At 40.6% G+C, this 23,806-nt stretch overlaps 1 protein-coding gene across 1 annotated transcript in view; it reads right to left on the bottom strand.

Annotated features, from left to right (window-relative positions):
* LOC129840032 (matrilin-4-like) overlaps window positions 1-23,806 on the bottom strand; it is a 46,093-nt gene that overhangs the window by 9,931 nt on the left and 12,356 nt on the right. Inside the window, exons 6-8 of the mRNA XM_055907848.1 lie at window positions 6,731-6,853; window positions 6,506-6,628; window positions 5,570-5,686 (exon numbers count right to left, since the gene is read on the bottom strand). Coding sequence (XP_055763823.1) covers window positions 5,570-5,686; window positions 6,506-6,628; window positions 6,731-6,853 — 363 coding nt within the window. The remainder of the gene's footprint in view (window positions 1-5,569; window positions 5,687-6,505; window positions 6,629-6,730; window positions 6,854-23,806) is intronic.

Below are 23,806 nucleotides of genomic sequence, written 5' to 3' on the forward strand. Positions count from 1 at the left end.
GTAGGTAAAGCCTCTTTAGTGTCCTAAGTTTTCATAACTGTGACCTTAATTGCCTACCATCTGTAAGCTGTCAGTGTCTTAACGACCGTTACACAGGCACATGTTCATTAATTGTTTATGGTTCATTGACCAAGCATGGGAAACTGTTTAAACCCTTTACAATGAAGATCTGTGAAGTTATTTGGATTTTTACGTTTTATCTTTGAAAGATAGGGTCCTGAAAAAGGGATGTTTCTTTTTTTGCTGAGTTTACATAGAGCCATGACTACATGGAACTCTATTCCACATCAGGTAACCAATGCAAGTAGTAGAATCAGATTTCAAAACAGATCAAAACAGTACTGTTTTATCTTTTGTTTTATGTGTGATGTAAGTGCCTTAATGTATTTGGACCCCAGGAAGAGTGGCAGCAGCTAATGGGGATCCCTAATAAATACAAAATACTTTCTGAAGGCACTATATGCATATTGAAAATAGTTATTTAAAACTTAATTATTATAAGTTATAATAATAAAACATATACAGTAACAGTCAAACGTTTGGACACACCGACTCAATCAAAGGGGTTTTCTTTATTTTTTACTATTTTCTACATTGTAGAATAATAGTGAAGACATCAAAACTATGAAATAACACATATGGAATCATGTAATAATAAAAAAGGGCTAAACAAATAAAACTATATTTTATATACAGTTGAAGTCGGAAGTTTACATACACCTTAGCCAAATACATTTAAACTCAGTTTTTCACAATTCCTGACATTTAATCCTAGTAAATATTCCCAGATTTAGGTCAATTAGGATCACCACTTTATTTTAAGAATGTGAAATGTCAGAATATTAGTAGAGAGAATGATTTATTTCAGCTTTTATTTCTTTCATCACATTCCAAGTGGGTCAGAAGTTTACATACACTCAATTACTATTTGGCAGCATTGCCTTTAAATTGTTTAACTTGGGTCAAACGTTTCAGGTAGCCTTCCACAAGCTTCCCACAATAAGTTGGGTGAATTTTGGCCCATTCCTCCTGACAGAGCTGGGTCAGGTTTGTAGGCCTCCTTGCTCGCACACACTTTTCAGTTCTTTAGCTAAATAGCCCAGAATTGTAGCCTACTCCCGACCATCACGTTGATCAGCGCCATATTTTCTGTTCCATCCTAACGGAAACTCAGAGCAAAATTTCTTAATCAGTCCCATATACTATGTTTTTACAAAAAAAGGTTTTCTATTCTCTAGTACAGCCACTATTGAAGGCTGTCAAATGCTTTTCAAAGATGCCCTCTGGTGGTCCAACTAGCACTAACTAGCATTCATGGTACCAGTGGGTGGCACTGGTAACGTGCCATAGAATTCTGTGGCACCACGCAAGCTTTGCCGCAGTACGCTGCAACTTGTAAAGGATGAACCACTGTAGCCATCCTTTGCCTTGATGACAGCTTTGCACACTCTTGGCATTCTCTCAACCAGCTTCATGAGGAATGTTTTTCCAACAGTCTTGAAGGAGTTCCCACATATGCTGAGCACTTGTCTAATTGTCCTTCACTCTGCGTTCCAACTCATCCCAAACCTCAGGTGTGTTTTGGGTCATTGTCCTGTTGAAAAAGAAATGATAGTCCAACTAAACACAAACCAGATGAGATGGCGTATCGCTGCAGAATGCTGTGGTAGTCATACTAGTTAAGTGTGCCTTGAATTCTAAATAAATCACTGACAGTGTCACCAGCAAAACACCCCCACACCATCACATTCCTCCTCCATGCTTCACGGTGGGAACCACACATGCGGAGATCCTCCGTTCACTGACTCTGCGTCTCACAAAGACACTGCGGTTGAAACCAGAAATCTCAAATTTGTACTTATCCGACCAAAATACAGCTTTCCATCAGTCTAATGTCCATTGATTGTATTTCTTGGCCCAAGCAAGTCTCTTCTTATTATTGTTGTCCTTTAGTAGTGGTTTCTTTGCAGCAATTGGACCATGAAGGCCCGATTCACGCAGTCTCCTCTGAACAGTTGATGTTGTTACTTGAACTCTGTGAAGCATTTATTTGGGCTGCAATCTGAGGTGCAGTTAACTCTAATGAACTTGTTCTCTGCAGCAGAGGTAACTCTGGGTCTGTCACGACTTCCGCCGAAGTCAGTTCCTCTCCTTGTTCGGGCGGCGTGTATATAACCCTCTGTTCCCCCCATGTCTGTATGTGGAATTGTTTGTTGTAAAGTGAATGTGCATTATAGACTGTTGTTCTGGGTGCTGTCGGTTTTGCCTCATTAAACTGCTCCGGTTATTACCCAGTTCTGCTCTCCTGCGCCTGACTTCCCTGCAGCCAGTTACGCACCTCTTACAGGGTCTTCCTTTCCTGTGGTGGTCCTCAAGAGAACCAGTTTCATCATAGCGCTTGGTGTTTTTTTGTGACTCCACTCAAAGTTCTTGAAATGTTCCAGATTGACTGACCTTCATGTCTTAAAGTAATGATGGACTGTCGTTTCTCTTTGCTTATTTGAGTTGTTCTTGCCATAATATGGACTTGTGTTTTTACCAATAGGGCTATCTTCTGTATAACAACCCTACCTTGTCACAACACAACTGATTGGCTCAAACGCATTAAGAAAGAAAGAAATTCCACAAATTAACTTTAACAAGGCACACCTGTTAATTGAAATGCATTTCAGGTGACACCCTCATGAAGCTGGTTGAGAGAATGCCAAGAGTGTGCAAAGCTGTCATCGAGGCTAACTTGGCTACTTTTAAGAATCTCAAATATAAAACATATTTTGATTTGTTTAACACTTTTTTGGTTACTACATGATTCTATATGTGTTATTTCATAGTTTGATGTCTTCACTATTATTCTACAATGTAGAAAACCGTAAAAATAAAAAAAAGCGTTGAATGAGAAGGTGTCCAAACTTTTGACTGGTACTGTTAAAGCGCCATATGTTGTTTAAAAACATTTGTATCATTTCAAAGAAGAAACAATTACATTTGACATTCAACTGAATGTCTGAAATCCCACCAAAATATATTGATTCCATAGATTTACTCTCATTATACTAATGTTAATGTGCTATAATGCAGTCAATATTTGAAGGATTTTTTAAAATTCAAAATGAGTTGAGTATTTTACTCCATTATGCAGCTGTTACATTTACAGAACTTTATTTTTGACCTTTTATCAATTTTGACGACCTTTGCTAATTTCATTTTTGGAGCACGTTAGATACTGTATCCAAGATACTACAGAGAGACAACTGAATAGAAGTAGTTGTATAGAGCCATTGCATCCAGGGGTGTATTCATTACGCCGATTTGTTTGCAATACATCTCTTAAATGGAAACAAATGGAACGAAACCGGACCTAGCTGAATTTGTCCAATAGAAACTCTTGTTTTAGTACACAACATTTTACAACTGTTTGAACTAATGACTAAACCTCTGGTGAACCACATGAGATGTACACTCTTAGAAAAAAAGGTGCTAAGTAGAACCCTTTGCAGAGAGTTCTACCAAGAACCCTTTTATCTTTGAAGGGTTCCACCAGTCTTATTAGCCTTTAAAATTCAACTCTATTTTAGTGATGAGTCATTCGCGAATGAACTGCTATTTTTGAACAGATCTTTTTGGTGAACGTCAGGAACCGAATCGCATTGGGAAAGAGCTGTTCATTTGGTTCCCTGATTTGCATACTGTTACTGTTGCTTTTTGAGCTCCAGACAATGACTTCTGTAGATAAGTTATAAAAACATTCTGTGAAGATGGTAATTCCTCACTGCAGGAACAATAGGCAGTGAGAAGAGAGCCTTGTTATGGTCCATGCAACATTTTTGCAAGCTATCTAATATCATCAGGTAAAATGTATTTGAACACAGATTTCAGGATCTGACATAATGATAGGCAACCTTTAAGGCTTTACACTACAAATTAGCTATTTTTTCATGGTTTTTCATACATTTTTAAGCACTACTGAATGACGAGCCATTTGGGAGCCAAATTAATGCCTCATTTAGGTGAGCAGAGCCAAAAGATCCGGCTTATGGAAAATATTTGGAATACCCATCAATACTCTTTATGACAGTACATTACATATATCATAAGGCATTTATTTGAGGGCCTTGTTATACCCTAACAGTCGTCAAACTCCTGGTTTACAGGCCACATCAGGCCTGCAAATCACATTATGCTGGCATGTAAAGTGATGAGTAATTCTTATTGGAATCCAGCCAGAGTCAGGATATCCAATAATTGGAACTTTCAATCACCCACTACATGCATTCAGAATGACTGCCAGGGTAGGAAAGACTATCTAAAGCATCTAAACTGGTACAACCATCTTAGTAATGGGTGCAATACATCAGACTCCTAACAGATTGGATTAGTTTAGAAAAATGTATGTTATTTATCTTTGTGTAGCATATGATTAATCAACCAACTAATGTATACTACCGTTTAAACTTTTGAACGGTAGTGTACATGAAAAAACACAGATATTGAAAAACAATTCTGAAAATCAACCTACAATAGAGAATGCTGGGAAATACAGTATGATAATTATGGGTGTGGTTTTGTGTGTTTTACTCTACACAGAGTTGAATGACACAATCACGCTAAACTTATTATTTAACTCCTGAATCAACACTAGAAATGTTACACTGAATAATCAACTCAAGGTTACACTGGCCAATTCTCTGTGGACCATACATTACACTGCTGGTTCACTTGTACTTTGATTCTCCTAGTCTCTGCTCAATAAAATCACATAAAATACTAATTTGAAAGACAGAAATCATGGCAAAGATATCAACTATGTCAATACTGTCTATGTAAAATGATTAAGGGAATACCAGATATATGCACAAATATTCCCATATAGGTACAATTTCATATAGGTACAATTTCCCTTCTTGCCTTCCAAAGAATCCTTCTTGCCTAACAATGAATTATCAATGAACCATTTCTTGCAAAAATATTTTTTTAGGTCAAAAAAAGTTCTAGGTAGGCCTCCCGAGTGGCGCAGTGGTCTAAGGCACTGCATCGCAGTGCTAGCTGTGCCACTAGAGATTCTGGGTTCGAGTCCAGGCTCTGTCGCAGCCGGCTGCGACCGGGAGGCCCATGGGGCGGCGCACAATTGGCCCAGCGTCGTCCGGGTTAGGGGAGGGTTTGGCCGGCAAGGATATTCTTGTCTCATCGTGCACTAGCGACTCGTGGCGGGTAGTGCATGCTGACACGGTTGCCAGGTGTACGGTGTTTCCTCCGACACAATGGTGCGGCTGGCTTCCGGGTTGGATGGGCATTGTGCTAAGAAGCAGTGCGGTTTGGTTGTGTTTCGGAGGACGACCTTCACCTCTCCCGAGTCCGTACGGGAGTTGCAGCGATGAGACAAGACTGTAACTACTACCAATTGGATTCCATGAAATTGGGGAGAAAAGGGGGATGGAAGCAAAAGTTTTAGGTAGAACCCTTTGCCTTTAAAAGAAAGGTTCTTCAGATGAAGAGAAAGAAGCATTTTGGAAGTGAGTGTAGTGAGGGTGTTAACAATATTGTATTTAGTGGGTGTGTGAAGTATACTTACTTCTGCAGGCCTTGCCATCCTCCGCCAGTAGCTGTCCCTCAGGGCAGATGCAGTAGTAGGAGCCTGGTGTACTGATACACTGGTGCTCACAGCCATGCTCCACTGTGTTACACAAGTCTGTGGAGGGACAAACACACATGGACACACTGAAAAACTGGGGGGCAGTGGATGAGAAGTGTGTTGTGTCATAGGTTAGGTCCAGTATCAATGGAACGCCGTGAGGGACGACAGCACAAGGATGCTGTTATTGGTACCATTTTCAAAAGCTGATGCTAACAACGTGCACATTTTATACAATGTCTAATGTGTTTACTAAAATTCAATTTGGATATATTTGGCATATTATTTAGATATTGTCCTTTTTGGGTGTATAAGAATGTTTGCTAAATGCTAATTCCATTTGTAAAAGCTGAAAGCATAGATAGTCAGTAATTGCATTCTGGTTACCAATGCAGTTAAAAAGTAACTAGATAGCATAAAAGCAAGATAATGTTATTTGATTGTGACCAACAGCATAGGTGTTTCTATAATAAACAGACCTTCGTTCAAATAGTATTTGTATTGTTTTGAATACTTTAGCTGCTTTCGATTAGTCCCAAAAGAGCAAATGTCGCACACCTGACATTCCAATCATGCTCAAAGAAAAAGCATACTATTTGAACGCAGATCAGAAATATGAACAAAGTCCTGTTGTGTGCAAGTAATAAGGACCAAAAATAAGACCTTTAATCTTCACAACCTATTTTCAATTGTGGATTTCCAATATCTGTATGTTAATGCTGGGTCTCAAGCTTGATAAACACGGAATAGTACATACTTTAGGTTTATTGCGTTGCAATGTTCACCGCAAATCTCACCCACCAGCTGCCTCAAATATGCTGCCCCTAGCTACAGTAAATACATTCTACTGTTAGGCCTGATGATGGCCTCACTAACTTGTGCAGGTATTCTTGTCATTGTTGAGTTTAAAGCCAGCGTTGCAGTCACAGGTGAAGACACCAGGGGAGGCGATACAGATCTGCTCACATTCATGCTTTCCCTCAGCACACAGGTCTATCACTGGATCATAAAAACAGAGACACTGATTATTGCTTGAAGGGAAGGTTGTAGTTTCATATCTGGGCTTCCTCAATTGTTTGGCCTGATGATGGCCTCACTAACTTGTGCAGGTAATCTTGTCATCGTTGAGGGTGTAGCCAGTCTTGCAGTTGCAGGTGAAGGTGCCCGGAGAGGTGATACAGATCTGCTCACAGTCATGCTTCCCCTCAGCACACAGGTCTATCACTGTATTATAAAAAACAGAAACACTGATTACTGCTTGAAGGGAAGGTTGTGGTTAATGTCCAGAGTTCTATTGTTTGAGACCTTCTATACCAACTTGGGCTCTCAAGTATTCCTAAGGAAGACACGATCATTCTTCTTGGGGATTTTATTGCCAGAGTCGGCCAGGACCACAATATTTGGAGAGGAATGATTGGGAAAGAAGGTGTCAGCAAACCAACTAAAATGGAGTTATTCTCCTAACCAAATGTGTAGAACATGATCTTATCACCAACACATTCTTCCATCAGAAAAAACAAATATCCTGGATTTATCCCCACTCTGGCATATCGTTGACTGTTATTGTCTGAGGCAAGGATCGTCTGTCCTGTCCAAGAGTTGTCTGAACTTGTCATCGCTCTTGTGATGTTCATATCCTTGCCTCAGACAATGCCTCAGTCTGAGGCAAGGATATGAACATCACAAGAGCGATGACAAGTTCAGACAACTCTTGGACAGGACAGACCATTCCTTTTTCTACTTCACTATGTCTATTTAGACTGATGGAAAAAGAATGGTGCATACTAGGGCTAAGACAGCCAATGCTTAACAGTATGGGTGATAACATGAAACTGCAACACCACAAGACTGTTTCTGGTGATGAATTCCCGAAAGAATAACCGAATGATATAAAAACATCATGTAGCATGCTCAAGACCTGCAAGCATACCATTGGCTATAAGATCAAAAAGCACAAGGACTGCTTTGATGAGAACAAGAATGAAATTGTAGAGGCCATCAACACAAAACCAAGAACTGTTTGCGCCTGGCAGAATGGCATAAGCTGTTAAGGCAAAAGAGAGACTCATGCCAGAGCAAAGGTGGATGTCCAAACCTGGGTGAGGGGACTCGAAAAAATGGTGGACAGGTAAGGCACTGGAATTGCAGTAGCTGGTAGACTCTGGCGATACCCAAGTCTTCTTTGATGCCACCAAGGCAGTATACAGACCCAGTTACCGTGGCCTAAATCTGTTTCGCTCCAAAGATGGACAAAAGCTGCTGAATGATGATGAATCAATCCCATCCTAGTGGAGAGAACACTTAGAAGAACTCTTCAAGCCGAAGTACAACCGTTGAGAAGGAAGATCCTCGACCAAACCCTTCAGCGAATCATAAAGGAAGACCTAGGAAAAATAGGAAGGAGTAGGTACAAAATACCATCAAGAAGGTAAGAAATAGCAAGGCCACATACCTGAGCCTAAGTGCTCTTTCTTACACCACATACATGCCCTGCTCCTGAAGATCTGGCACAAGTAGAGAATTCTCACAGAACTCAGATTTTTACCATCTTTAAAAAGGGGGACAGGAATATTTGTGGGAACTACATAGGCATCTATGTAGTATCTTCCTACTGTCCACCACTGGGAAAATACTTAAATCACATACTGGCCAACTGACTCCTACCCCTCCCAGAATCACAATGAGGCTTTCGCCCATCCAGAGGCACAACGGACATGATTTTGACAACACAATAATTGCAAGAGAAAATGCAAACACTTTACATTACTTTTTATAGATCTTACAAAAGGATATGACTATGTAAAATATCAGCTGCCCTGAAAAGCTCACCAGGGTACTGTGACTTCTGCATGACAACTTCTGCATGTCGGCAACACTGATCATTTACAGTGGTGCTAAAATGGAACCCTTCAAGATGGAAACTGGCATGAAACGGCTACATCAATGCCCCACCCTTTTTGCAATCTCCATTGCTGCCATCCTTCACTTCACATGTAAAATCTGTCGCAGGAAGTCCAAATCCCGTAAAAACAGACAGCAGATTCTTCAACCTAATTAAAGTCAAGGCAAACAGCCAATTCACTTCTATCATGGAGCTCAAGTTTCAAGTGTTATTAGTCGTACAATATGTACAGGATACACCGTCCACTGAAATGCTTACTTATTGACAATACAACAAAATTAAGAAATAATAACAGTAGAATATAATTTTTTTGCATAAAACGGAAGGCACAATTTACAGTCCAATATTTACTTGTTTTGGGGAACGTGGGATTAGGGGGCATTTTTTTAATTGTGCAGCATTGCTTGTAGATAAACTGTCTCTGAACCTGTTGGTATCAGACCTCATGCTCCGATACTGTCTGCACAGCGATAAAAGAGTGAACAGCTCGTTGCTGGGATGTGTGGTCCTTGATGATGCTGGGGGCCTTCCTCGGGCACAGTTTCAAGTAGATGTCCCGGATGGGTGGGAGCATGGTTCTAGTGACATACCGGGTTGTCTTCACCACCCGCTGGAGGGCCTTGTGGACGTGGACGGAGCAATTCCCGTACAAGGCTGTGACGTAACCGGTCAGGATGCTCTCAATGTGCAGCGGTGAAATTTGGAGAGCACACGGTGTGGCATGCTGAATTTCTTCAGCCACCTTAGGAAGTAGAGATGCTCATGCGCCTTCTTACAAGAGTGGTGGACACAGATGAACTTAAAACTGCTGACTCTCTACTTCAGTCCCGTTGATGTGAATTGGGGCATGTTCCCTCCTCTTCTTCCTGAAGTCTACAATCAGCTCCTTTGTTTTGCTGACATTGAGGGAGAGGTTGTTGTTCTGGCACCATAATGACAGTTCAATTACCTCCTCCTTATAGGCTGACTTGTCATTGGTTATCAGGCCTACAACCGCGGTGTCGTCAGCCAACTTGATGATGGAGTTGGTGTCAGCCTGTGGTCTGCCCGTCAGGAAGTCCAGGATCCAATTCCAGAGGGTGGTGTCTAGACCCAGGGCTCTGAGCTTGGTGTTGAGCTTGGAGGGAACAATAGTGGTGAATGATGAACTGTGGTCAATGAAAAGCATTCTCACATAGGTGTTCCCCTTGTCCAGATGTGTTATGGCTGTGTGAATAGCGATGGAAATGGCATCTTTTCTGGATTTGTTGGAGAGGTAGGCAAATTGGAGTGGGTCTGTTTGTACATGATCCAGCAATAAAGAATGCTTACAAGTAAGAGGATTTTTGTTGGTTAATGATCTTGTACAGTTCGCCTTGGTGTTTGCTTGTGGCGGTATGTACACAGCTGTGATAACACGTGAATTCCCTCTGCATTTAGTGGGGTCGGCATTTTAGCATCAGGAACTCCAGATTGGGAGAACGGGAGCTCGAGTTATTTTCAACTTTGTTTTACCAGGAATTGTTGATGAAGAAACATACCTCTCCCCCTACTCTTACCAGGAGCCGCAGTTCGATTGATAAGGAAAAGGGAAAAGCCATCTGGTTGAATAGCAGTTGAGTGTATCGTCTGTAAGCCAGGCCTCTTTAAGGAATACCTAGGATAGGATAAAGTAATCCTTCTGACCCCCCCCCCCCCCCTCCCTTAAAAGATTTAGATGCACTATTGTAAAGTGGCTGTTCCACTGGATGTCATAAGGTGAACGCACCAATTTGTAAGTCGCTCTGGATAAGAGCGTCTGCTAAATGACTTAAATGTAAATGTAAAATGTCTCTGTAAAATACATCCTTCTGTGATTGAAGCCTTGCTCTGAGTTCAAAGTATTTTCCAGCGATTGGACATTGGCCATCAGGATACTAGAAAAAGGAGGCTGTGTAGCCCGTCCGACTAGCTTGGAGACCCCTTTCCTTCCTCTTCTTCATCAACGGTGTTGCCTTTGGTCATCTTGTTTAACAGCAACATATAAGCCCGATGTGCGGTGAACAAAGGAGCAAACAAAGTAATATATATTTTTTTAAAGCCATAAAAAAGCAAAGTCGAGCAGGAACCGGCAAGACGCGCACCCTGCTCAGAGCCGACATGTGTCTCCAGTATGCACATGACAAAGCAATGCCTGCCCACTTAGAAGACTTTGCAAAAACGTACACACTCCTGGGTCTGGCACCGAACATAAAAAAGACACAAATTATCCACTAAGCCCCACCAGACAATACAACACCGGTGACAACAATACTTCTTGACAATACCAGACAACAAAGGTCACAATAATATATGTTGACAATACCACCCGTGTAAATGTGGATCACTTTCGATACCTTGCCAGCTTTCTCTCCTCCACAGCTGACATAGACGCAAAAATACACCACCTCCTAAAATGTGTCAGTGGAGCCTTTGACAGACATGGGAAATTTGTCTTTGATGATTGTGATATCTAAACTAAAGTCCTCATTTACAAAGCCGTAGTTCTCTACACCCTACTGTATGGGGAAACCTGCACCAACTCCTGAAAAAGCTCTTGTACTCCCAGCTTAACATAGGGCAGTGGGGCCCGCAGGAGGATGGAAAAATCACTACAAGCACAAAATCAGGACCAACCTGAAAAAGTTCCCCATCAACACCACTAACTAGGAGGACATTACATGGGACAGAATCACATGGAGGAAGACCATCCACATTCTACAAGATCTCTGCTGGATCGCAGAAGACAAGTGGCAACAACGTAATGAGAGCTTTACCGCCAAGAAGGCCCAACAATCATCCACCACCATCACATACCCTTGTCCACACTGCAGCAGAATCTGTATCTCTCGGATTGGCCTTCAGCCATCTAATGACCCACAAACAGGACCCAACAGGAGGACAATTATTCTCAACTCACATGGTAGACTAGCCGTCCTGGGAAAAGTGCTTGCTCTTTTTTGCTTGTTACTGGCTAGATCAAACAATGATGGGATGATACACAAAGTTAGGCCGGATAACACATTACATTTGGATTCTGAAGGAAATGTTCAATGGGTTATAGGTTAAATCTGGTGAAAATGGGAGTAATGGAAATAGTCATATATTTCTGTTAAATATCCAGAAATTCACAACAAGTGGATTGTCAAACAAACACTTTTTTTAATTTTTTTTATATATTTTACCAGGTAAGTTGACTGAGAACACGTTCTCATTTGCAGCAACGACCTGGGGAATAGTTACAGGGGAGAGGAGGGGGATGAATGAGCCAATTGTAAACTGGGGATTATTAGGTGACCATGATGGTTTGAGGGCCAGATTGGGAATTTAGCCAGGACACCGGGGTTAACACCCCTACTCTTACGATAAGTGCCATGGGATTTTTAACGACCTCAGAGAGTCAGGACACCCGTTTAACGTCCCATCCGAAAGACGGCACCCTACACAGGGCAGTGCCCTGGGGTATTGGGATATTTTTTTTAGACCAGAGGAAAGAGTGCCTCCTACTGGCCCTCCAACACCACTTCCAGCAGCATCTGGTCTCCCATCCAGGGACTGACCAGGACCAACCCTGCTTAGCTTCAGAAGCAAGCCAGCAGTGGTATGCAGGGTGGTATGCTGCTGGCATTGGAATGGACTATGGAATGGATGCATTAATAGTTACTTTTCTTGAAGTTATATTTAAGGCATGCAGATATACAGAAAGCATAAATTCTGATGTTTTCAGCTACAGTTGTTGTCACGCCCTGACCGTAGAGAGCTTTTTATGTCTCTATTTTGGTTTGGTCAGGGTATGATTTGGGTGGGCATTTTATGTTGTATGTTCTATGATTTTGCATTTCTATGTGTTGGGCCGGGTGTGGTTCTCAATCAGGGACAGCTGTCTATCGTTGTCTCTGATTGAGAACCATACTTAGGTTGCCTTTTTCCAAACTGTATTTGTGGGTAGTTGTCCATGTTTAGTTGCCTGTGAGCACTATGTTGGCTTCATGTTTCGTTTGTTAGTTTGTTAAGTGTTCTTCATTGAATTAAAATATGTATTCCAATCGCGCTGCACCTTGATCCACTCCTTTAAACGGTTGTGACAGTTGTGGTCAGTAACACCACCAAGGACCCTTCTCAGATGACGTAGAGTCTCTGAGAAAACTGTGGGAGACCCCACTAAACCAGGATAATTTTTCCTCACAAGAATCTGACTTTCTGGGCTAGAGATAATGAAACTATAATTTCTTATTTAATCTTTATTAGGACAGGGATTCAATGCTGGGAGTCAGGAAAAAGGTCCTCCAACAACAATTTGAAATGCCCTAGAGCAGGTTTTCCCAAACTGGGGTACCGCGTAATGCCGTCGGGGGTATGGAAAATAAAAATGTGATCCATGAAAAGAAAAGAAAGCTTCACATTTTCAAACAGTACATTTCTGTTTTCCAACGGGGCTATACATTTGGGTGAGTTTTTTCTCTCTCCTGAGTAGCATCGTTTCACATCCAAACATAAAATGAAACCATCTCGTGTTCAGCGAATAACAACACAATGTCAAATACAGGTAGCCTAGTCAAATAATTAACATCCAATCACATTAACCGTTACTCTCTCGTGGGAAACCTTCACTCTAGCGTAGACATTTAGAAATTAAACATGACAATGTTCTCAATGGGATAGTTTTCCAGGCTCTTCCATGGCCATGGCAGAACACTGACATTCCTGTCTTGCAGGAAATCACGCACAGAATGAGAAGTATGGCTGGTGGCATGGTCATGCTGGAGGGTCATGTCAGGATGAGCCTACAGGAAGGGTACCACATGAGGGAGGAGGAGGTCTTCCCTGTAACGCACGGCGTTGAGATTGCCTGCAAAGACAACAAGCTCAGTCCGATGATGCTGTGACACACCGCCCCAGACCATGACGGACCCTCCACCTCCAAATCGATCCCGCTCCAGAGTACAGGCCTCAGTGTAACTCATTCTTCGACGATAAACGCGAATCCGACTATCACCCCTGGTGAGACAGAACCGCGACTCGTCAGTGAAGAGCACTTTTTGCCAGTCCTGTCTGGTCCAGCGACGGTGGGTTTGTGCCCATAGGCAACGTAGTTGCCGGTGATGTCTGGTGAGGACCTGCCTTACAACAAGCCTACAAGCCCTCAGTCCAGACTCTCTCAGTCTATTGCGGACAGTCTGAGCACTGATGGAGGGATTGTGCGTTCCTGGTGTAACTTGGGCAGTTGTTGTTGCCATCCTGTACCTGTCCCGCAGGTGTAATTTTCGGATGTACCGATCCTGTGCAGGTGTTGTTACACGTGGTCTGCCACTGCGAGGACGATCAGCTGTCCGTCCTGTCTCCCTGTAGTGCTGTCTTAGGCTGTCTTAGGCTCACAGTACGGACATTGCAATTTATTGCCCTGGCCACATCTGCAGTCCTCATGCCTCCTTGCAGCATGCCTAAGGCACGTTCATGCAGATGAGCAATGCACCCTGGGCATCTTTCTTTTGGTGTTTTTCAGAGTCAGTAGAAAGGCCTCTGTATTGTCCTAAGCTTTCATAACTATGACCTTAATTGCCTACCGTCTGTAAGCTGTTAGTGTCTTAACGACCGTTCCACAGGTGCATGTTCATTAATTGTTTATGGTTCGTTGAACAAGCATGGGAAACAGTGTTTAAACCCTTTACAATGAAGATCTTTGAAGTTATTTGGATTTTTACGAATTATCTTTGAAAGACAGGGTCCTGAAAAGGGGACGTTTCTTTTTTTGCTGAGTTTGAGTACATTTTATTTCTAAATCCAAATGAGCGGTTGTTGGGGTGCTAAATATACATATTTAAGATGAGCGTATTATTCAACTGTATTTACGATAGGTGAATTCCTTTGTCTCTTCTTCTCCCGCTCTTTCTTACGTGCCCCTCCCTTTTCATTGTGGAACAAGCCGTCATATAGGGTTAGTCCACTAATGTCCTGTTGGAAGGTGAACCTTTGCCCCAGTCTGAGGACCTGAGCACTCTGGAGCAGGTTTTCATCAAGGATCTCTCTGTACTTTTCTCCGTTCATCTTTCCCTCGATCCTGACTAGTCTCCCAGTCCCTGCTGCTAAAAAACATCGCCACAGCATGATGCTGCCACCACCATGCTTCACCGTAGGGATGGTGCCTGGTTTCCTCCAGAGTTGAAACTTCCCATTCAGGCTAAAGAGTTCAATCAGACCAGAGTATCTTGTTTATCATGGTCTGAGAGTCCTTTAGGTGCCTTTTGGCAAACTCCAAGCGGGCTGTCATGTGCCTTTCACTGAGGAGTGGTTTCCGTCTGGCCAATCTACCATAAAGGCTTGATTGGTGGAGTGCTGCAGAGATGGTTGTCCTTCTGGAAGGTTCTCCCATCTCTACAGAGAAACTTTGGAGCTCTGTCAGAGCGACCATCGGGTTATTGGTCACCTCCCTGACCAAGGCCCTCCTCTCCCCCGATTGCTCAGTTTGGCTGGGCTGTCACATTGGTATAAAGGGTCAGGAGACAGGTGTGTGCCAATGAATTGAATTTACCACAGGAGGACTTCAATCAAGTTGGAGAACCATCTCAAGGATGATGTGGAAAAAGTCAAGGGGTCTGAATACTTTCTGAATGCACTGTACATTTCACTTTAGCATTAGTTTAACATTTTGCATCATTCCATTACATTGTTAGTTTACCTTTCTTTCCTCTGTCACGTTCATGTGGTAGTTCCTGAGTATTGCGAGCAATAGAGAATCATATTAGGCTAAAGTATTACAAGTTGTGCAATAATTTGGGACGTGTAGCCTATTTGAATTATTATGGAACGCAGACCATACATAGCAGTTTAAACCTGGTGCACGCTTCATGACAACTGGATCGTTGTTATCACAGTTCCATAATTAGTGAGGATTATTAGGGTTGATGTTTTGGGACTACTGTTCAACCCCTGTCACTTTCCAATATTTCATGGATTGAATATGGCAACTTTCAGGATGAATCAAACCACTGTACTTTTGATTTTGATATTTTGAAGTGGTGTAAAGTACTTAAGTAAAAATACTTTAAAGTACTACTTATGTCACGATCGTCGTAAAGATGAGACCAAGGCGCAGCGTGCATAGAGTTCCACATACTTTTAATAAAGAGAAACTCACTTAAACAAAAAACAATAAAGAACAACGAACAAAACGCTATACGAATAGTGCAGACAGGCAGCTAAACATAGAACAAGATCCCACAAACACAAAAGAGAAATGGCTACCTAAATATGATCCCCAATCAGAGACAACGATTAATTGTCTCTGATTGGGAACCATATCAGGCCAACATAGACATACACTACACCTAGATGACAACACCCCTAGACATACAAAAACCCTAGACATACAAAAACCCTAGACATACAAACTAGCGTACCGACCCTAGTCACACCCTGACCTAACCAAAATATAAGAAAAACAGAGATATCTAAGGTCAGGGCGTGACAACTTAAGTAGTTTTTTAGGGTATCTGTACTTTACTATTTATATTTTTGGCTACTTTTACTTTTACTTCACTGCATTCCTAAAGAAAAGAATGTACTTTTTACTCCGTACATTTTCCTGACACCCGAAAGTACTCGTTACATTTTGACAGGAAAATTGTCCAATTCACACACTTATCAAGAGAACATCCCATGTCACCCCTACTGCCTCTGATCTGGCGGACTCACTAAACACAAATGCTTTGTTTGTAAATTATGTCTGAGTGTTGGAGTGTGCCTCTGGCTATCCGTCAATTAAAAATGTATATTGTGCCGTCAGGTTTGCTTTAAATTAGAAACTTTGAATTATTTTACTTTTATTTTTGATACTTAAGTATATTTAAAATCAAATATGTGTATAAAAGTATTGCTATGGTAAATATGCATTACCAGGAGATAATTGCATACATTTGTGTGAGTGCATTTGATGGACCAATGGGAGCAGATGATGAAGTAATAAATTAATAAAGGCTTTGATATGTTTGGCGGTACAGTCATCTATGGATGTGGTCTGGGAAAAATCTTAGGTTTCACTTCAAGGGACCTATCTTTGAAAGAATGGTTTTGTTGATCTCAATATTCTTGAGACTTTCTTGAGTGTTACTAGGCAAGTGAACATATCAAGTTGAGTAAAATTGATTTAAGTGAGTTGCACAACTCAATGAAAGCAAATTGTATAACAAAGGTGTGGCTGGATATATTTTTTGTATGTTTGTTTTTAAGTAGAGAGGTCATAAAGCTTATTCAGCTAGTGTTGGTTCAGAACATAAAACAGTAAGATGTATGGACTACCTGTAACAGCACACAGATATTTGTCACCACTTTTTATAAACATCCAAATTACAGTACATTTTCCCCCCATTCAAATGGCTGTATAGACTAATGTAAAACAAGTCAATGTATGTTACATAAAGACTTCGCTTTGGTATTTGTGCTAAATATTTGTTTCTATTTGTCAGTTTCAGCTGAAGTAGACCTTTGGCATTATAAAGGTTAAATCATCTTACAGTCTGTCGAACTTACTCTGGCAGGTCTTTCCATCCTCCTGGAGTGTGTATCCCTCATTACAGTGGCAGAAATAGCCATTGAGGACACTCACACACTCATGCTGACAGCTGTGATTCCCAAACGAACAGTAGCCAATCACTGAAGGAGAGAAGAATGCAATTAAATGATATGCAAAAGCAGCAAAGCAACTGAAATACGGCATTGAAAAATTATTCAATATGCTTCTAGAAATTCTATAAAGTTATAATGCATAATATGAAATAGTAATTCAATAATGATCTTTAGTATAATGAATAATGTTTCTGAGTGGAAGTATACTTACTGTTTTTAAAACTATTTCCTCACCCAGGTTTTCACCATGGCATAAAAAATACTGTTTCCAGAGTATTTAATAATCCTCTTAGATGTAAAGTCCACTGTTTAAGGGACCTTCATGGTTCTGGTTCTGACTGACAATTTCACTTATAAATTGATCTGTGGACACCTCCGATTGAAATGGCTTGCATTGAGCAATAGCCCTGGTTCCCATGGACACAGTAGAGCCTGTGACTTAGGATGTGAAATCTGAAACCCCTTGAAGCTGTGCTGTCCCTCCTACCATTTAGTTCGCTCTTCCGACTGTCCATCAACTCCTGTCTGAACCCTACGCCACTGACAAAGCACATGCTTGCAATCCATATAACGTAGTGCAGCGGGAGAGAGTGGTTCCATTGCTGTAGCACATTCAGACATCAGTTTGTAGCAATTGTAAGAATATTTTGAAGATAAATACACAACGAAGAGAACGAGAGGTCAAGAGAACTAAAAGTCAATAGAGTACTAACGATCGATGGAAATATTGTTTTTTTCTGTAGTAGAGGATTAATGATCAATGGGGTCAGAGAGACATGGGAGAAATTTCAGTCCAGGACTCATAGATACATGGCAAGTTCTCATTGGTCCAGATTGTTTATACATTGAACCTGAAATAGGAAACTTGTTATTTGGCCATTGGCCCAGTTTTATTGCAAGGAATTCTAATTGGTCAACCACAGGCTAGGGCTGGGTTATAAAGTACACCCTGTCCCTTTGTTCTGTGGAGATAATCACAGGAGAGAATCACTGAAGAGAATCCCTGAGGACAGGGGAGAATGAACATCTAACTCTCAGCATAACACCTCCTCTTTGAATAAACCTATTTTTCTCACCCTGATTTGCTTTGGGGTCTGTGTTATTGAAGAGTAACATCAACGTTAATCTAAAATAATTCATAGATTTTAACCTCTCTGGGGTATGTGGGACGGTAGCGTCTCACCTCGTCAACAGCCAGTGAAACTGCAGGGCGCCAAATTCAAAACAACAGAAATCCCATAATTAAAATTCCTCAAACATACATGTATTTCACACCATTTTAAAGATACACTTGTTGTAAATCCAGCCACAGTGTCCAATTTTCAAAAAGGCTTTACGACGAAAGCAAACCAAACGATTATGTTAGGTCAGAGCCAAGTCACAGAAAAACACAGCCATTTTTCAAGCAAAAGAGAGTCACAAAAAGCAGAAATATAGATAAAATGTATCACTAACCTTTGATGATCTTCATCAGATGACACTCATAGGACTTCATGTTACACAATACATGTATGTTTTGTTCGGTAAAGTTCATATTTATATCCAAAAATCTGAGTTTACATTGGCTTGTTATGTTCAGTAGTTCCAAAACATCCCGTGAATTTGCAGAGAGCCACATCAATTTACAGAAATACTCATAATAAACACTGCTAAAAGATACAAAAAGTTCAGTTACAGTCCGTAGAAACATGTCAAACGATGTATAGAATCAATCTTTAGGATATTTTTAACATAAATCTTCAATAATGTTCCAACCGGAGAATTCCTTTGTCTTCAGAAATGCGATCGAATGCAGCTAACTCTCACATCAACGCGCATGGTCAGCGCATGGTCAGCTCGTGGCACTCTGGAAGAGACCTTACTCAATCTCCTCTCATTCGCCCTCACTTCACAGTAGAAGCATCAAACAAGGTTCAAAGACTGTTGACATCTCGTGGAAGCCTTAGGAAGTGCAACATTACCCCATTTCCACTGTATCTTGGAAAAGAAAAGAGTTGAAAACCTACAAACCTCAGATTTCCCACTTCCTGGTTGGATTTTTTTCACAGGTTTTTGCCTGCCATATGATTTCTGTTATACTCACAGACATCATTCAAACAGTTTTAGAAACTTCATAGTGTTTTCTATCCACTATCTGCTACTAATAATATGCATATCCTACCCTGCTACTCAGGATCTGGGCCTGAGTAGCAGGCCCAGATCTATATCCTAAAGATTGATTCTATACATCGTTTGACATGTTTCTACGGACTGTAACTGAACTTTTTGTATCTTTTAGCAGTGTTTATTATGAGTATTTCTGTAAATTGATGTGGCTCTCTGCAAATTCACGGGATGTTTTGGAACTACTGAACATAACAAGCCAATGTAAACTCAGATTTTTGGATATAAATATGAACTTTACCGAACAAAACATACATGTATTGTGTAACATGAAGTCCTATGAGTGTCATCTGATGAAGATCATCAAAGGTTAGTGATACATTTTATCTATATTTCTGCTTTTTGTGACTCTCTTTTGCTTGAAAAATGGCTGTGTTTTTCTGTGACTTGGCTCTGACCTAACATAATCGTTTGGTTTGCTTTCGTCGTAAAGCCTTTTTGAAAATTGGACACTGTGGCTGGATTTACAACAAGTGTATCTTTAAAATGGTGTGAAATACATGTATGTTTGAGGAATTTTAATTATGGGATTTCTGTTGTTTTGAATTTGGCGCCCTGCAGTTTCACTGGCTGTTGACGAGGTGAGACGCTACCGTCCCACATACCCCAGAGAGGTTAAAATCTATGAATTATTTTAGATTAACGTTGATGTTACTCTTCAATAACACAGACCCCAAAGCAAATCAGGGTGAGAAAAATAGGTTTATTCAAAGAGGAGGTGTTATGCTGAGAGTTAGATGTTCATTCTCCCCTGTCCTCAGGGATTCTCAGGATCTGGGCCTGAGTAGCAGGCAGTTTATTCTGGGCACGCTTTTCATCCGGACGTGAAAATACTGCCCCCTACCCCAAAGAAGTTTTAGACAAAAAACACTTTCTGTTTTTCACAGAGATGTAAGGCACGTTCCCAACGAGTTCACGAAGCTAAGCTAAAATATTCACAATTTCTCTAACACTAAACACACATATATATTTTAAAGTTATAAGGAAGGTGAAATCTTATAGTTAGTAATTTTATAATTTGATTGTACTACAGTTGAAGTCGGAGGTTTACATACAGCTTAGCCAAATACATTTAAACTCCGTTTTTCACAATTCCTCACATTTAATCCTAGTAAAAATTCCCTGTCAGTTAGGATCACCACTTTATTTTTAGAATGTGAAATGTCAGAATAATAGTAGAGAGAATGATTTATTTCAGCTTTTATTTCTTTCATCACATTACCAGTGGGTCAGAAGTTTACATACACTCAATTAGTACTTGGTAGCATGGCCTTTAAATTGTTTAACTTGGGTCAAACGTTTCAGGTAGCCTTCCACAAGCTTTCCACAATAAGTTGGGTGAATTTTGGCCCATTCCTCCTGACAGAGCTGGTGTAACTGAGTCAGGTTTGTAGGCCTCATTGCTCGCACATGCTTTTTCAGTTCTGCCAATACATTTTCTATAGGATTGAGGTCAGGGCTTTGTGATGGCCACTCCAATACCTTGACTTTGTTGTCTTTAAGCCATTTTGCCACAACTTTGGAAGTATGCTTGGGGTCATTGTCCATTTGGAAGAACCATTTGCGACCAAGCCTTAACTTCCTGACTGATGTCTTGAGATGTTGCTTCAATATATCCACATCATTTTCCAGCCTCATGATGCCATCTATTTTGTGAAGTGCACCCTCCTGCAGCAAAGCACCCCCACATGATGCTGCCACCCCCGTGCTTCACGGTTGGGATAGTGTTCTTCGGCTTGCAAGGCTCCCCCTTTTTCCTCTGAACATAATGATGGTCATTATGGCCAAACAGTTCTATTTTTGTTTCATCAGACCAGAGGACATTTCTCCAAAAAGTACGATCTTTGTCCCCATGTGCAGTTGCAAACCGTAGTCTGTCTTTTTATGGCGGTTTTGGAGCAGTGGCTTCTTCCTTGCTGAGCGGCCTTTCAGGTTATGTTGGTATAGGACTCGTTTTACTGTGGCTATAGATACTTTGTACCTGTTCCCTCCAGCATCTTTACAAGGTCCTTTGCGGTTGTTCTGGGATTGATTTGCGCACCAAAGTACGCTCATCTCTAGGAGACAGAAGCTGTCTACTTCCTGAGCGCTATGACGGCTGCGTGGTCCCATGGTGTTTATACTTGCGTACTATTGTTTGTACAGATGAACGTGGTATCTTCAGGCGTTTGGAAATTGCTCCCAAGGATGAACCAGACTTGTGGAGGACTACAATTTTTTAGGGCTGATTTCTTTTGATTTTCCCATGATGTCAAGCAAAGAGGCACTGAGTTTGAAGGTAGGCATTGAAATACATCCACAGTTACACTTACAATTGACACAAATGATGTCAATTAACCTATCAGAAGCTTCTAAAGCCATGACATAATTTTCTGGAATTTTCCAAGCTGTTTAAAGGCATAGTCAACTTAGTGTATGTAAACTTCTGACCCACTGGAATTGTGATATAGTGAATTATAAGAAAAATAATCTGTCTGTAGACAATTGCTGGAAAAATTACTTGTGTCATAAACAAAGTAGATGTCCTAATTGACTTGCCAAAATGACTCCAACCTAGGTGTATGTAATCTTCAACTTCAACTGTATATTTAGAAAGCATATAAGCCATTTCAAGCCTTATTCATACTGTTTTGTTGAATAGGAAATACATCATAAAATATTTCATATTTTCATTTAAAAAAAAAACATATTTGTACTCTGTACTTGAGCTCGTGTCTTCAAACGTGACTACACCTCAGTAATTATTAATTTTTTTACCAGAAAGGTGAGATTTTAACCTTTCTTGTAGTATGAGGCATTACTAGTTATCAGTGGTCGAAAAAGTACTAAATTGTCATATTTGAGTGAAAGTAAAGATACCTTAATAGAAAATGACTCAGGTGAAAGTCACCCAGTAAAATACTACTTGAGTTAATGTCTAAAAGTATTTGGTTTTAAGTATGAAATGTAAAAGTACAAGTATAAATAATTTCAAATTACCTATATTAAGCAAACCTGACGGCACCGTTTTCCTGTTTTTTATTTACGGATAGCCAGGGGCACACTCCATAACTCAGACACCATTTACAAACGAAGCATTTGTGTTTAGTGAGTCCGCCAGATCAGAGGCAGTAGGGATGACCAGTGTATGAATTGGAACATTTTCCTGTCAAAATATAATGAGTACTTTTGGGTGTCAGGGAAAATGTATGGAGTAAAAGTACATTATTTTCTTTAGGAATGTAGTGGTTTAACGGTTTAAAACAGTTATTCATAGATTTACTGATCCAGATTTAAAATTAAGTGGTGCAACAAAGCTCTGACTAATTATAAACCCAGATTTACAAAACCTAGATTAGCTCTAATCCATGTTGGTGCAACCCATCCTTACTTACATTTAACTGGTTTAAGGTACTTGCTGAGAAATGCAGATAGACAACATCACCATAATCCACCACTGATTTAAATGTGCTTTGAACAAGATCCTTTCTGACTGACATTGAAAAACAAGATTTGTTCCTAAAATAAAAAACACATTTCAACTTCAGTTTCTTCAGCATATCAATGTGTTGTTTAAAATTCAGCTTTCATTTAACCAAATCCCAAGAAATTTATAGGAGGTGACCTTATTAATTTGCTGGCCTTTTAGAGTTAAACTCTGCAAGCGACTCCTATCTACTTTCAGAGAAGAGAAAATCATATATTTAGTTTGCCTTGCATTAAGCACCAGTTTCAATTCGGAAAGTTGCTTTTGAACAGCATCAAAAGCCAACTATCCTGAAAAGCCTTCTCAATATTACATGTGCTAGAATAAATAGTGTCATCAGCATACAGATGGAGATTTGCAAAGTCAACAGTCATCCATATATAAGTTATATACAGTGTAAAAATGATCACACCTAAAATTGAGCCCTGGGGAACTCCTTTCGTAAGCCTTCGGAACTCCGATTTCATTCCCTGCTGTGCACTGTTCTGCCACAAAAGTAGTGTTAGTGTCACGCCCTGACTGTAGAGAGCTTTTTATGTCTCCATTTTGGTTTGGTCAGGGTGTGATTTGGGTGTGATTTGGGTGGTTTGGGTGATTTGGGTGGTTCTATGTTAATTTTCTATGTTTTGTATTTCTTTGTGTTTGGCTGGGTGTGGTTCTCAATCTGTCTATCTTTGTCTCTGATTGAGAATCATACTTGGGTAGCTTTTCCCCACCGATGCTTTGTGGGTAGTTATGTTCTGTTTTGTGTTTCTGCACCTGACAGGACTGTTTCGGTTTTCGTTCATTCTCTGTGTTATTAGTGTTCAGTTGTAATAAAAAGCATGAACACTTACGACGCTGCGCTTTGGTCCGATCCTTCTTCAACAGATGACCGCTACAGTTAGAACCAATCCAATTCTTCAACACTTAAACCAATTTTTTTTTGGTCTATAGGGCAAGGTCAACAGTGTCGAAAGCCTTTGATAATTCAATAAAAAGTGAAACGGTGATGTTTCTTGTCCTGAGCATCTAGAATATCACCTAT

Source organism: Salvelinus fontinalis, chromosome 3 (genome assembly GCF_029448725.1).
Source record: "Salvelinus fontinalis isolate EN_2023a chromosome 3, ASM2944872v1, whole genome shotgun sequence".
Classification (NCBI taxonomy): domain Eukaryota; kingdom Metazoa; phylum Chordata; class Actinopteri; order Salmoniformes; family Salmonidae; genus Salvelinus; species Salvelinus fontinalis.